The sequence below is a fragment of the Pyrgilauda ruficollis genome, unplaced genomic scaffold, assembly GCF_017590135.1.
Source record: "Pyrgilauda ruficollis isolate IOZ18807 unplaced genomic scaffold, ASM1759013v1 scaffold73, whole genome shotgun sequence".
Lineage (NCBI taxonomy): Eukaryota > Metazoa > Chordata > Aves > Passeriformes > Passeridae > Pyrgilauda > Pyrgilauda ruficollis.
This window is the reverse complement of record NW_024529155.1, coordinates 109,448-123,986: the sequence shown is the minus strand read 5'-3', so window position 1 is coordinate 123,986 and position 14,539 is coordinate 109,448. Positions and strand designations below refer to the sequence as shown.

Sequence of the window (14,539 nt, the reverse complement as noted above, 5' to 3'; positions counted from 1 at the left end):
TAAGGTACAAATGATGGATTTAAAAGACAGTATGTATTTTTAAACACCATTGCCACCTAAAATTAATTTCAATCAACCAAATTTGATGAATAATACATAGACCTTTATTTTCTCTTGTAACAAGACTGTACCACTTTCCTTCCTTGTATTTCCAGTAAAGCACTTACCTACTTTCTATTTAAGATTACTCATTCCCCATATTCTAACCTCAAACCAATAGGTTTACTTGTAATATTATTCTGATAATTTCTCTGCTTCTGAACAGACCAGGCAGAACTTCAGCAGCCCACTTAACATCCTTTATATAAATCCACAGTTAAAGTTACATTTCAGGACCAGAAAGACCAAGTGTTAATGACACAGTGCCACTTAAAAACCAGTCCCACACTAAGCCTGTCAAGGTTTAACCAGCACTGTCTGCTCTGAGAGATTTACCAAGACCTATTATCAGCAAAATAAGGGCAGTTCATATCAGAAAAATTTACTTTTACTGCTGTAGTTTATGCAGTTCTGTCAGCAAATAGAATGCAATATCTTCACAAAACCAAGGACCTTTTTGCTGGTGCTAAACAGAGATATTTTACTTTTTTTAATTGAACCCTTTGCAGATCTTATCATACTGGCTTCTTGTAAGATCTAAGTTTAGTCTTTAGATGTGGTTAGTCAAATTAATTTGCATGATTATGATTGTCTGCTATTCTCCTTGCTACAGGCTGACACTCTAAACAACAACAAGTGAAGTAATGAGCTCATCAACTTGTTTTTAACAATCCAGGTACGTAAACCAGCCTTCCCCTCAAATCCAGACCTACCTGCTCTGCAAGGGAATGAACTCTGCTGCTCTCAGCATCTCAGCACAAGTTGCTTATGCCTAAACTATACAACAATACATATACAGCTAATGAGGAGAAGTGGGAACTTGAAGGGAGGGATTTTTTGGATACCTATTATTTATTAGCTCAGCATCTGATGCCTACCTTTGAACAATACTTCCTCTCCTAGAAATGTTCACACATCTCCACCAGCAAGGGGATCTCAGTTGCCTAGCTGGGTTTAGGCAACTCATTTCTGATGCCTGGAACAAATGAATTTCCTACAATGGAACACACTCGTGAACAGCACCTGCAGCCATGTGGCACACAGCACAGGGATATCCACAGTAAACCTCACCTTTGTGCCAGCACTTTTGGATGGCACCAAGAAATGACACCATTTCTTCACCAGCTGGCAGAAAAAAAACTACTTTGGTGATGTGTGCAGGGGCAATGTGAATTTTCTTGGTGCCACACCTGCACTCCACTTACTTGAGCAGGTTGCCGAGGTTGAAGAGCGCTCGATTGTGCTGGGGGTTGAGCTGAAGGGCCCGTCTGTAGTAGTCCTTAGCCTCCACCACATCTTTGGTCAACGTCCCCAGGTTGTTGAGAGCACTTGCATGACGAGGGTACAGCCTGGCAAAAATAAAACAGCAAATTACAGATACTCATTAATTGACAAATAAAGCTGATGTCACTGACTCTGCCACCAATGGTGTTTGGCACTCAATAAAGGGAAAAACGTCAGCCAAAAACCCCTGTTTTCCCTTAATTTGCTGCAGGTCAGATGGGATCCTGAGGACACTTTTCAATTCCCACTCAGATTTCCTATTGTTCCTATATATCTCCAGGGCAAAATGGAACATTTGGAGACAAATGTTTGAAATGGAACAAATTGAAAACCTATCGTACCCTTCAAGCAAAAGATATAGTGATTAAAGCAGCCTGAATGTTTTTATTCAAAATGCTTTTGCAACAAGCAAGAACTGCCTTGTCAAAAAATGTTTCCATTGGAAATAGGTTTTGATATGCACAGAATCCAACACAACACTGTTGAAAATTATTTGTTGGGTTTTTGAATTTTTTTTTCACAATAAAACTGATTAAAAAAGTGCAAAAGGAAACCTGAAATCAGCTGTTGAACAATGCTTTCAGGATCAAGCAAAATGGTAAAAGAATCCGGAACCAGACTGCTTAAGAGTATGAACTCTCTAAGCTTCTTGTAGTATTTGGTTCTCCTTTTATCTGACCTGTTGATCTTCACATCTGCCTGTTTCAGTTACATCATTGAGCCCAATGCATCTCTGTTAAAATTCTCCACAAATTAGGTAGCAGGTCATGGTCCATTCAGCAGTTTAAATTCTCAAAGTTCTGCTGCTACATTAATATTTCAGTTTGTAGGTCTTTCGCCAGAAAACTCCAGAGGTGGAAGTGATCCAGGGCTTGATGAAAGCATCCAGGACCCTTTGTGTGATAGGGAGGTGAAAACTGAGGGTCATTATGATAAGGAAATGTATTTTTGACAGGCGCCCACAGAGGTCCCTGGAGACCAGCTGTGTGAGAAGGTCTCAGGCTCTGAGACCAAGTCATCTGACAGTTCTTTGCCTTAGGTCCCTGATCATGGGAAAGTGATGTGGAAAATTACATTAAAAGTAGTTGGCCATGAAAGCACAGGGTACAGCATGAGAAGGGGCATTTAAAGGTAGAAGGGATTAAGACTCTAGTATAGCCTGACTAAAGTTTGCAATTGTTTTTAATCCAAGACTTTCCACCGTGGGGTTTGGTTTGTTTTTTTTTTTTTTTTGCCTGGAGTTTTTCACTATGTTAGTTCAGCCCTAGGATTTTCTGTGCTTAAGTACCATGAATAATTTAGCATTTTATACACTCCTGCAACATTTGTATCAGTCACTTTTTCACTCCACAGCTCATAAATTATTTTGGCAAGGTCTTATTTGGGGGTGAAGCTGGAAGCATTCAAGGGAACCCTGGGAGAAATGGGCATGCACCACTAACAAAATCAGGATGTTTCCTCCCATTAAGTAAGAGAAAAGCCCAAGTCCTTTTTTCACCTAGCAAACAAGGACTGCAAAACCACACATTTGATGAAAAATTGTTCAGGGATACAGCCACGTGTTTTTTAAAAACTGGCCTGTTATAATAACAGGCAATAAATGTAGTGACCATCACTCATAGCAAAAAATGACTATGGAGTACCAATATCCCTCCCACACAGGTGAACATCCCATCCCTCAGAGGTCACCACCTGGGCTACAAGCCCTCAGGTGCACTGCCCCGTGTCCACACTCACCCCCACCACCTGCATCACTGCTCAAGTGACTTGTGAAGAGACCCCTAGCTGAACTTGTCACAGAGGAGTGAAGAGTAGTGAATTTGTGGTGAGAGCTGCAGTTAACACAGAAACAGGACCACTTTCCTTCAGTGAGCCTGATGCATTTCAGGGTGTGAGAGCCTTCCTGTGCTTGGAGAAGCACCAGTAAAACAAAAGATGATGATGAGGGTGTAGTGTGGAGTCATGACCTTGGCCCTCAAATCCATCTGTCACCTAGTCTAAGTCTCCCCAGGTGCAGCAGGCTGGGAGAAATGCTTTCCAGAGCAACAGCAGGGGAGTAATGGAAAGGGCCAAGCTGGCTTGCTCTTCAGCACTTGGGATGCAGCTCTGTGATACCTTGACCAGAATCTCAAACAAAGAACATCCTAGGGCAAATGACCACGGGCTCAGTCTTGTTTCCCATTTTCTCCAAGGGATTTTGACATAGTTTTGGACCAAGAGAAAGGTCTGGGAGTTAATTTTTTCAGCCTTTTTTACCAGATGGCTATGATAAAAGTGTGCACTACTTCTGTCAGTACTCACACATAAAACAGCTACAATATTTGACATGAAGTCACTTGAGTTACGAGTGGGCAAAAGGATTTCAGACAATTCTTGGGAAAGTCAGAAACAGATTAACATTTTACAGCCCTAAACCTGATGGTTTTTCTCTCAAACTTTCAGAAATTAATTCTGTTCTTGGCCTTTAGTGCTCCTATGGCATTTAGGCCCAGGAGATTTGCTTGCACCAATTTGGAGTGGAATGAAAACTCGAGATTAAAAAAGGGAACGGATTTCACCTTTAAATTGCACAATTCTGACCAGCAGCTCCATAAATACACTTCTGAGCTCAGCGCTAAAACCTCTCAACAGCAAATCACAGGATGCAAACACGTCTCCCATGTATCCTGGGCTCTATTTCTTGTGTTTTACATTTATTCATTACATCTCATTGCCCTTTCCAAGAAATGTGAGTGAAACCCCAGAACCTCAGCAAGCACAAATTACCTGCTTAGCATCTGGCCTGAAGAACTTAAGAGATCTGCAATTTTACATGTCTGAACAAAAGTCACGAGAAATTCTGACCACAGTGAGATATGGTAGTGGTATTGGGCTTTGCTGCTAGGGTTCAGCTCTTTTATTTCTCTCCATAGATTTTATTTGGAGTATTACTTTGTTATGGTGTAGAGCAAGCTGCCACTCAACTGAGTTCAGCAGAACAACCAAGCCTAAGAGATCATTGCCTCTGGTAAGATAACCAGAGCCAGAGTCTGAGCCCATGACCATCCATGCTGTTACAGAAATCATTTAATCACTGAATGTTTTGGGGTGTGAAGGCCTTAAAGACCATCTGTTCCAATGCCCATCCACTATGGGCAGGGATTCCTTCTGCTAGACCAGGTTATTCAAAGCCCCATCTGACGAGGCCTTGGACACTTTCAGGAATGGGGCATCCACAGCTCCTATGAACAATGTGTTCCAGTGCCTCAACATTCTTGCAGTAAAGAATTTCTTCCTAAAATCCCATCTAAACCTGCCCTCTTTCTGTTTACGCTGCTTTCACACCACCCTCAAATAGTTCCCAGAAGTGGTCCAGGCCTGAGCCCAGATAAGGCTTTGGTCCCAAAAGCCAACTTGGACTTGGCCACTGTCTCTCAGAGGATACAAACATTTACTGAATACCTCCAGGTCAGTTTATGCCAGTTGACCTCAGGGCTAAAGAATGTGGACCAGATAATTTTTTTAATTTATTAGTATGGATGTTGAATAAAGGACTAGCAGCCCTATTTAAACTACCCTTTGTTCAGGCACACCCACTGCTGCTAACAACAGTTCCCTGGGAGTAAAAACACAGCAGAACAGTCTTGTGGCAGGATTTACACAGGAGCATAAAACCTGACCCCAAGTTACCAAATGATGCAACATTTACTCAAGAACTTTCAAAATGGTTCTGCAAGAATTGCAGATACACCAAACTTGTTTGCTTTTGCTGCAGGTGATTTGTTGTTGTAATGGAGGGATATGCACGTACTTCTCCTGTTTTGAAGTTATCAGGAGATTTGCGCTGTTTATCAAGACTTCTGGAATTGATCTCAACAAATCCTGATATTCAGCTTTAAATTGTTTTGATTTTAAGTTCTCTAATGCAAACATTATCTCTTCCTCATTCTTCATTCATATGAAAAGTGTATTTACTTCTTAGAAGGGTTAGAAACACATACCAAGGCAGGAAGGTCTCCAATGAACCTGGAGTCTCTTCATGCCACAATAATGACAATACTCAGAATCCAGACTTTATTTTATAAACCATCACTCTGAAGAAACTGAGGTGCAAGAGCAATTGTCGGAACATATCTGGCTTGTTTTGCAACTTCTCTTAAGAAACAAAGCTTTCTATCTGGACATATATAGGGCTGTGTTTTCCTTGCCACCACCACTGATAATGCTAACAGTCTGCAAGCAATATCTTCTTGCTGTGCCTCTGATTAAGTAGAAATTCCTCTAGGCTTCACCTAATCAAATGCAAGTGCTGCATTATTTATGAAAGAAAGCTGAATTTCATTAAACTCATTCTACAAGTAGCAGTTCATGTAAGAAATCAGTTTATCCTTTCCTTTAGAAATCAGAATAATTTTCTTTAAAAATCTACATTGAAGGATAATTATAATAGAAGTCTTGAAATAGCAAAATTATGGGAAAGCAATCCATGAAAGTATATTTTAAAGCAGATGGAGATTTCATTTCTAAAGAGAAGACAAGTGGGTTGTTTCCTTGTTGTAGAATGAATAATTCAAATGGTTCCTCCAATGCTGTATCTGCAATTGTCAGAATAAATTTCAGCAGCCTTCCCTTTAACTATTACAGGTATAGACTGCACAAGACTCCTGTTAGTAACTATACCCACTTCTTTTAGGTTAGCAAAATTCCCTCTAATACCACTGAACAAAAGCCCTACTGACTTGCACAATCAAGAGATTCCCAGTTTATCAAGACAAAACCAGGCATAAAACATATACAGTCATCAAAACGCTGACGACCATTTATTCTGCTTTTTCATTTAATGCCGCTATTACCTGAAACATGAGGGTTTAAAAAAAAATTTGAAGGGCTTTGTTTGGCTCCATATCTGAATTACAAGACAACTGCAGAAAGAAGAGAAAGGGATGAAATTTGTTGTCATGACTGCAACCTATGATCCATCAGGAATTTTAATTCTTTTAATTCAGATTGAGAGAGACCGCTTAAACAACTGGCAAGCTCGGCTCACAGTCCTGCCTGGTCTGGTGCCAGGGGTATTGAGGGGAGGAAGGCATTAGTGTGACAACTACCCACTTGCCCTTAGGAGCATTATGTGGTTTTTGTACAGCCATTGCTGTGTGGATAGCAAGCACCAGGGGATGGGGCCAGACTAGCATGCAATTAGCCTGGAAAACTACCATGGACAGCATGGAAAAAGCTGTAATGTCATCTTTCAGGGCTTTGGGCAGCCCCCCCCACAACCACTGCACGATAAAAGAGGTTATTGAAAGCAGCCCAGAGACACTTGTCAGAGCTGGGACAGCCCTAACATGTCACATGAGGTTCACTCTTCCTAATGCCCCAGCCCTTCATCACTCTCCAAGGGTTGACAATAAGCCTGTTGAAAGCACATTCCCAGCGACTTACAACATGAGTTTTTATAATCATTATAAAACTTGTAAGCACCTCTGGTCATCATTAACCCAACAGCCATGCCATGGCAGCAGCAGCAGAAAGACAAAAAAACTGCCTGCATCATCTTGCATAATATTCAAAGGGAGCCCAAGCATATTAATTTCTTCTGTAAATTAAAATAATAAGTGAAAAATATTTTTAAAAATAATTATTCGGTTGGAGAGATCTAGTGTGCCTATTTTTTTTAACACATCTTTTGATGAAATAATGCATTTAAACTTAGCACTCACAGACACCACGCTGCCATTGAGGCAGCTGTGGTAAATCAGACCCCTGTGCTGCCCTGACAAAACAGGCTGTGTTACCTCTCTGTGGCAAGAGGAGAGGGGAGCCTGAAGAGCCTGGGCCACAGCTCTCACCACTCCTCCTCCATACCAGAGGACACTTCCCTGACAGCCACTCTTGGCTCTCCTGGTGCCTGTCCAGCCCTACCACCAAGCTCAGCATCCATGGGCCTCCCTGCAGCCACATCAAGCACAGGGACTCAGGCCTTAATTACTCAGGCCCAATTACTTGCTGGCAGCATGGCAACTTGCTTTTAAGGCACGTTTTGCCCATTCCAATATATACTGTAATTACTGGCATTGTTTTGCCAACTAAAGTAAGAATGTTATATGAATAACGTTTCTATCTGTGCCAAGTTTTAATACTGCCCATTTTATATTTACTCCTGCATACTATTTCAAGCCAATTTTCCAATTTTAATATTACATCACACTCATTTTCATGTATTTATGTAAGTTCTCAATAAAGCTCTATGTCAGGTTGAATTAAAACATGATCTGATGTAATTCTGAGACCAGTCATGCTTCTGGGAACAATTCTGCACTGGCAACAACTCAGGTCATGGCCTCATGATGGTGTGGCACCTTGTTTCAAGAGCTGCTCTACATGATGCGGAGATGTGGATGGCAGATCCTCTGTCTTCCTCAAAAAGGTTTTCAATTTGCAACATTTTTAACTTCTTTCAAGGAAGGAGAGGTGGTCCTGCAATATCAAGCAGCAGCCGTTTTTTTCCTGAAGAGTTCTAGTAGCTGCGTCAATGTTTCCTCAAAGGCAACACCCTTCAGCTTGGCAGAAGGTTTGTGGCAGGCTGGTATTTTTTGTATTTAAAAAAGCACCTGGAAATCCTGTTGAAAGTCAGGCAAGTGAGAGATCTAATGCTTTTAGGTTCCTTTGAAAGCCTCAGGCATAATCTCCTTCAGTGAAAGCGTGACAAAGCAGCGAGACTCCCGGCTCTACACATCACAGCCCAGAGCTGGGTATTCCATCACACCCATTTCCACACACTCAGCTGCCAGAGGGTCCTGACACGATGCCAGGCATAAGCCAGGGAGTGATCCCATCCCAGCCTGGTGCTGGGGGCTCACAGGGCATTCCTGAGCAGCGCTGTGGGTCCTGTTGCACGGGCCAGCTCAGCTCCTGAGGGAGGAGCTGCCCGAGAAGTCCGTGTGGGGCCATGCCCGATCAGCCGCGCCTGGATCTAACCTGGGATCTCCAGGGGCTGACTGCTATAAATAGCAAGTGCTGAATCACAGCCAGGGATCAGTGGAAGGAAGTAAGGTCCTGGCTCTATGGCTTTGATGCCTTGTGAAGGCTGACCTAGAACAGAGGTTAGGCAGAGTTAAAGTAGGGATTTATTACAAGGCCTCAATGGATACACCTTGGGCAGTACAAGAACCCAGCCAGGGGTACACCCAAAATGAACCCAAAATGGCCACGAAATGGATGACCAGTCATGGGGTCTCACTTTTATAAATTCTGGTCCATTTGCATATTGCAGTTAATTGTCCAATTATAGCTTCAGCTTATGAAGTCCCATCCTTCTTGTTTTTCTCTCTGCAGTCACATTGCTTATGCTCTTGGGCCTGAAATTTGGCTCATTTGTCCTTGTTCCCAGCTAGAGAAGGAATTGTTTTGCCTCCCTACTCTGTGAAGAGAGCTTACCATCCCCTAATATGAAGCTCAGAGCTACACACTAAAGCAGCCCAGAATCTGAAAAACATAAAAGCTAAAACCTGAGGCATCAGCTTCTCCCCCTGCCCATCAGCCAGGAAGAGCAGCCCACAGGTGCCCTGCCACCAGCAAACCCTCTCAGCAGGGTGAGCCTCCCAGGCTGAATTGCAGAGCACCCTGATATTGAGAAAAACCTCTCCAGGACAGAAATGAAAAGAAAAAAAAATAGAGAAGCTGCATAGATTTAATCTGTACATTGAAAAAGCCTCATGAATTCTTTGACCTTAACATCCATTAAGGAAAAAATACCCCCAACCTACAGCAATATCCAAAAGCATGCCATTCAAATAACCAACCAGTAGCATACTAAACAATATTATGATTTATAAATTTTCATTAGATTTTCGAACTTGGGCAGGGGTAGAAGCCTGAGAGTTAGAGTTGAGGAGAAAAAACAGGATTATAAGTCAAACAATATCACCGCTAAATATAAATAAATAAAATCTTTCCTGCTAAACTTGCATGTTCCCTGAAGTGACGAGTCAACACGAGGTTATCAAACAGGGCTGTCTCCTTATTCTCTCATATAAAGAATTTATACAGGATCCACATAAGTCCTGAAAATCCCAGAAATCTCAACACTCCCAAAGCCCAGCAAAGGACTAATAATTCACAACATACCTGATTTACAGACGGTGTGAACAATGCAGGCACCTCCACAGAGCCCACAGAATCTTGAGGGACCCCACAGCAAACCTGAGACCATCAGGTGAGCCCTTCAATCAGTGAGGGGATACAATAACAACATACTCTCACCAAAGCAGATGGGGGTGAAATCACCCAGGTGCCAGGGGAAGCTGTACAGCCCCATACTGTACAGTTTTCATCAAAACAAGGACAGCAGGTTAAGAAAAAAGCAGTGGCTGTGGGAATGAGTAATCAACCTTTGGATTTGAGGTTATCATTAGCCAAATGTGAAAGGTACACGTGCAAAACACAGTCACAAGTTTCTCTCTGCATACCCCACAGGAGAATCAAAATAGATGCCTTGTCCCAATAAGAGAACATTTTTCATTATCCAGATTTTTTTTATCAGTCCCCAACACATAAGGCAGAGCTTTGATGCAGTTCTGAGGAAGACTATGGAGTTGTCATCAGAGATGATGTGGGCTTTTCTCTAAGATGATGTGTTTGAAAAGCCAGCAAGTCCTTGAAGGGCAGCACAAAAGGACCTGCACCCACAACAAGACACCACAGTGCAGGAAGGGATCCCACCACCTGCAACCATCAGTGTCCAGGGCTGACACATCCATCTGTCCATCCCAGCAGGCAGACCCAGCTCCTACGGCTCTAAATGCACACACACTGTTTCTGCATCAGGGCTCAAGGTTGCACTTTTACCAGTTTTGTTTTCAAGTAAATAAAAGCCTGTGCATTGATTGTTATTTTGTCACTAAAAAGCAGAAAAACTGAGCAGAGCTGGAGCAGCCCTCAAACAGGCAGGGATTAGCACGCTTTATAGAGAACAGGTTCAACAAATAAATTACACTGGCTGAAGTAATTTGGCCATTGTCCCATGCAACGTGTTGTAAAGGCTATTAAGTCTCTGATTCAAATTACAAGGCAGCCCTTTCAGCCATCAATTACCATTAAAACACTCAACAATTCTGTCCAGCTTCAGGACAGCCACCACTTCCCTATGCAATACTTCTCAAGCCCACTGTCAAAGCTCGAATCAGAACACCACAAAGATATTCCCAACTGCTTGGACATGGTCCACCTCCAGCCCATAATATCCACTAACACAGAGTATTACATGAACTCTCTATGAAGGTGTTCCAGGCTTGCTCCAAGGGCCTGACCTAAGTAATATCAGAATGTCAGAAGGGCACTCCTGGTTTCAGGAGCAAAAGCAGCCACAGCAAAGCAGCACTGCACATTTTTTACTCACTGTGAAAACAGGCTAACAAATGGTGCTGGTATTTTAATTCTTCCTAGAAATAAATCACAGATGGTATCCAAGGCCACCTGCAGTCCACGCTGAGAGGCATTTTCAAGGCAAATACACTGACATACACACATAAAGGGCTGTAAGAACACATTTTTTTTTACTGCATGGAGAGTGCAATTTAACAGAATTTAAACAGCCCCAGATACCGTTGATTTAAGATATATAAAAACCCAGCAGGAAGGTATGTGGGAAAGCTTAGGAAGAAACCTGAGTCTCCCTTACAGCATTAGGGCTTCATTTCCAAAGTGCAGTGAGGTGAAAGAACAGCCTTGCTTTTTTCCTTTTCTACCCATTCCAGCAATGCAATGAACCAGTTTTGTTCCCTCAAATGAGGGATACAGATAAGCTGCTTACACTGTTTTCCCTTCTCCATCTAGCCTGTGTCTGAGTACTAAACATGATTTCCTGATCCTTACTGATGCTACAAACCAGCATTCTCCATTTCCAGGCTGTATGCAATGCCCTAAGATGTATTACTTGCAAGCCCTGCAAGAGCCAGACCACACACGCTGCAGGACCAAGTGTTTCCATACTGGTTTCCCTGCCTCCTGGCCCACACTCTCCTCTCTCACAGCTGAACAGCAGGACAGCTCCCTGAACTGCAAAGAAAACCAGTCCAAGAGTTCCTACTTGCTGTCCAGAGGCTCCCTCCTCCAGAAGATGCCACAAGGGGGAATGAAGGTTTGCATGGCAGGCTGGAATGAAGGGGGATGAAGGGGGAATGAAGGTTTGCATGGCAGGCTGGTCCCCTTCCTGCTCTGTTTGGTCAGCAGCCTTTGGCGGGGAAGTCCAAGGGGACTTCCAAAATTGGACTCTAAATTCAGCACTATCTGTGCTATGTAAGCTTCCTTACTTCCTCCTTAACCTTACTCATTGGAGGAAAATAGCTGCAATGTTACTTTGGGCACTGCTTTAAAGGATACTTTCTGTTATAATTGATTGTGCTTGGTTGCTTGCGGCTAGGAACCTGTTGATGGATGTGTACAGACACAGAGGCACGCTGCAGAAGTGTGTGCACTCTCAGGTACACACACCAGTGCATTTATGTAAATAAATCCACAGTATCACGTTGCACAAGGTGGACACCTCCTGCAGGACTCTCCAATGGCAGGTACGTTTTAACATCCAGAAGGTAAACATGAATTTTAAGATGATGACCTTTTTCCAGACACAGAAATGTAGCTTGGGTAGCACAGAACTACTATTAGCATGTTTATCCACCCAACTCCAGCAAGGAACTCAGCAACCTCCTTCAGCCCCACCCACTGATGCTCACATTGATCTGCCTTCCATGGGAAGCAATGCCCTGGACACAAACACAGAGAGGGATGGTAAGAACTGTTTTGGGAATTAAAATGTTGAATGAGTGCAATTGTAGGAGGTAAGGTGAATCATTTTTCTCCCCTCCATTATTAAAAGGAGATTGATTTAATTGATAACAAATGTTCACCAACTGGGTTTTAAGGCTCTGCTGTTTTTCTCTCTCGGCATGTCAGCCCATGTGCGTTGCTGAAGGGCAATATAACACTCCCAACAGTAACATCAAGCACACAAGGCTGAGGAGAAGCAGGACAAAAGCTTGGTAACTTTTGTTACCAAACAAAACAAAACATCTTCATTAGCACATCAGAGTTGTTCTTCATATTTGAGTGATGTTGTATGGACCTCATATTCTCACTCACAAATGGGAGACAAGTGGTGAGATAACTTTCAGATAAGATCAGCACTATTTGATCTCCAGAGCAGAGGTTCTCCAGAATTCCTAAAAACAGCCACAAATCTGCAGCAGAAGCAGCAGCAAGAGCATTAAGGCCAGCTTTCAGAATAGCCGTGGTCGACTCACATTGCAGATGGACTATTTCTGGCCTTTACTTTCTGAAGGAAAAAACCCCAAGGATCTCCTGGGGTCGCTACCATATGTCAGGCAAACCAGTGAAGCAGTCTAACCCAGCAGTGTGTTTTTCTTGTTTTACTGTAGGTAAGCTGAAAGGTTTATAACCCACTCTACAATTGCTGAACACCAGCTGTTTGTCGGGGCTGTTTTACAGGTAACTCATCTCTGAAGGGCTCCATTTCCATTCCCCTTTTAGGAACTAACATATAGGAAGTGCTTTTCCTTCATATAAAGAATTTTTGTTCTTGTCATTCTCCCCATCTCCAATTCAAACGTCATTCTCCATTTCCGCATTTCATTTCAGTGTTCATTTCCCCCACTCTTGGAGAACATAATTAGATTGCACTAATTACCCAAGTCCAGCTAGGTCAGGGTGTTGTGTCACTGGCCTCTGGGCTGGGCTGAGGAATGAGTTTTCTGATGGGCCACCTGCAATGGTGGTTGTTGGGACTGATTGCCAAGTTTGCCTTGGAAACCTGCCCTGCAGTTCCACTGTCAGAGAAAACACCTTATTCTCCTTCACCACTTTTCTGCCCTGAAGCTAACAGAGGTACGCCAACATTTGCCAGCAGCATTGCTAGTATTTCACTAGGTAACCTGTGTGCACTTCAGCATCCTTTCCCACAGTTACAACTTCCCAGAAAGCAGGTGTTGCTTTGCTGAGCAAACACATGGCAACCAGCACTTCAGGCAGAGCAGGAGTGCATGGAAGCACCTCCTTATGTTGGTGGAGTTGGTGGAATGGCAAATTGTTCACAGTTCAAGCAGCAGCGTGCAGACTAACAAGATCACTTTTTGTTTACTAAACAATTAAACTCACTCACCAGAGATCAAGCAGAGCTGCACTGTCATTTGGCACAAAGCTGGAATAGGAGATGAGACATCACCCACTGAGGCAGCACAGCTCTCCCTTTCCTGTCTCCCAGGAGCTCCCAGGTAGCAAGCCGTGTCCTTATCGACACAATTTCCTTATTAATTCCCTATTGATCTGCTCACTGAGCGCTAGGCAGAAATAATATTTTTATCTTCTGTACTCTTGGCTGTGCTGCCATTGGATTGTGAAGCCTCCTGAGTAGCTTGGGTTTTCTGTAACCAGGGGAGGATGGATCCACCCACACTCACTGGGAGAGCAGGCACTCAGTGAGGGGTACCTGTGGGAAATCATGAAAGCTTGTTGTGAGAATACCTCAGCTGCTGGTCTGCCTACTCCCTGACATAGAAATTTACAGAGTGGTAATTCATCTTTCCAGGTCAAGCCAGTGGCCAAAAATACCCTGAACCATCAAATTCTGCTCAGGATATTACAGCTACTGCTTCCTTCTCTCTAATTATGGAGATTGGTCTACAACCAGAGCAGTCTGTGAGGAGCTGGTGTCTGTGAGGATGGGGAAACAGCTCAGACACAGCAGCTGTTTTCTGTGATACCTGGGTATGCTCTGCCACCGTGTCCACCTGTGGGCTGCCTGTCCCACAGCCAGCAGCCTCAACACAGCCACCAAATGCAGGCACCCAGCTAACAGAGGCTGCAGGGCCACACACAAACCAGGCACTGCCAAAAGGGTCTGACTGTCTGAGGGGAAACACAGACACTACAGAACGTAATTCTCAACAGAAGAACATAGTGCACTTTTTACTTACACTGTTCTATTGCTTATTACACAGACCCCAGATAATTTTCCTGTGCCAGAGGCAGGAAGAGGGAGTAAAGATAAGGAAAATATAAGTGCAGAGATACAATGTGACAAGAACAAGGAGTGCAGCTTCCCAGAGACAGAGACTTTCAACTCCTGGCCTGCAATTTTGGGTCAAAAAGAGAATGTGCA

General features: G+C 43.2%; 1 protein-coding gene across 1 annotated transcript in view; it reads right to left on the bottom strand.

The window, feature by feature from the left end:
• TMTC1 (transmembrane O-mannosyltransferase targeting cadherins 1) overlaps positions 1 to 14,539 on the bottom strand; it is a 137,577-nt gene that overhangs the window by 22,903 nt on the left and 100,135 nt on the right. The window contains exon 12 of the mRNA XM_041485925.1: positions 1,305 to 1,448. Coding sequence (XP_041341859.1) covers positions 1,305 to 1,448 — 144 coding nt within the window. The remainder of the gene's footprint in view (positions 1 to 1,304; positions 1,449 to 14,539) is intronic.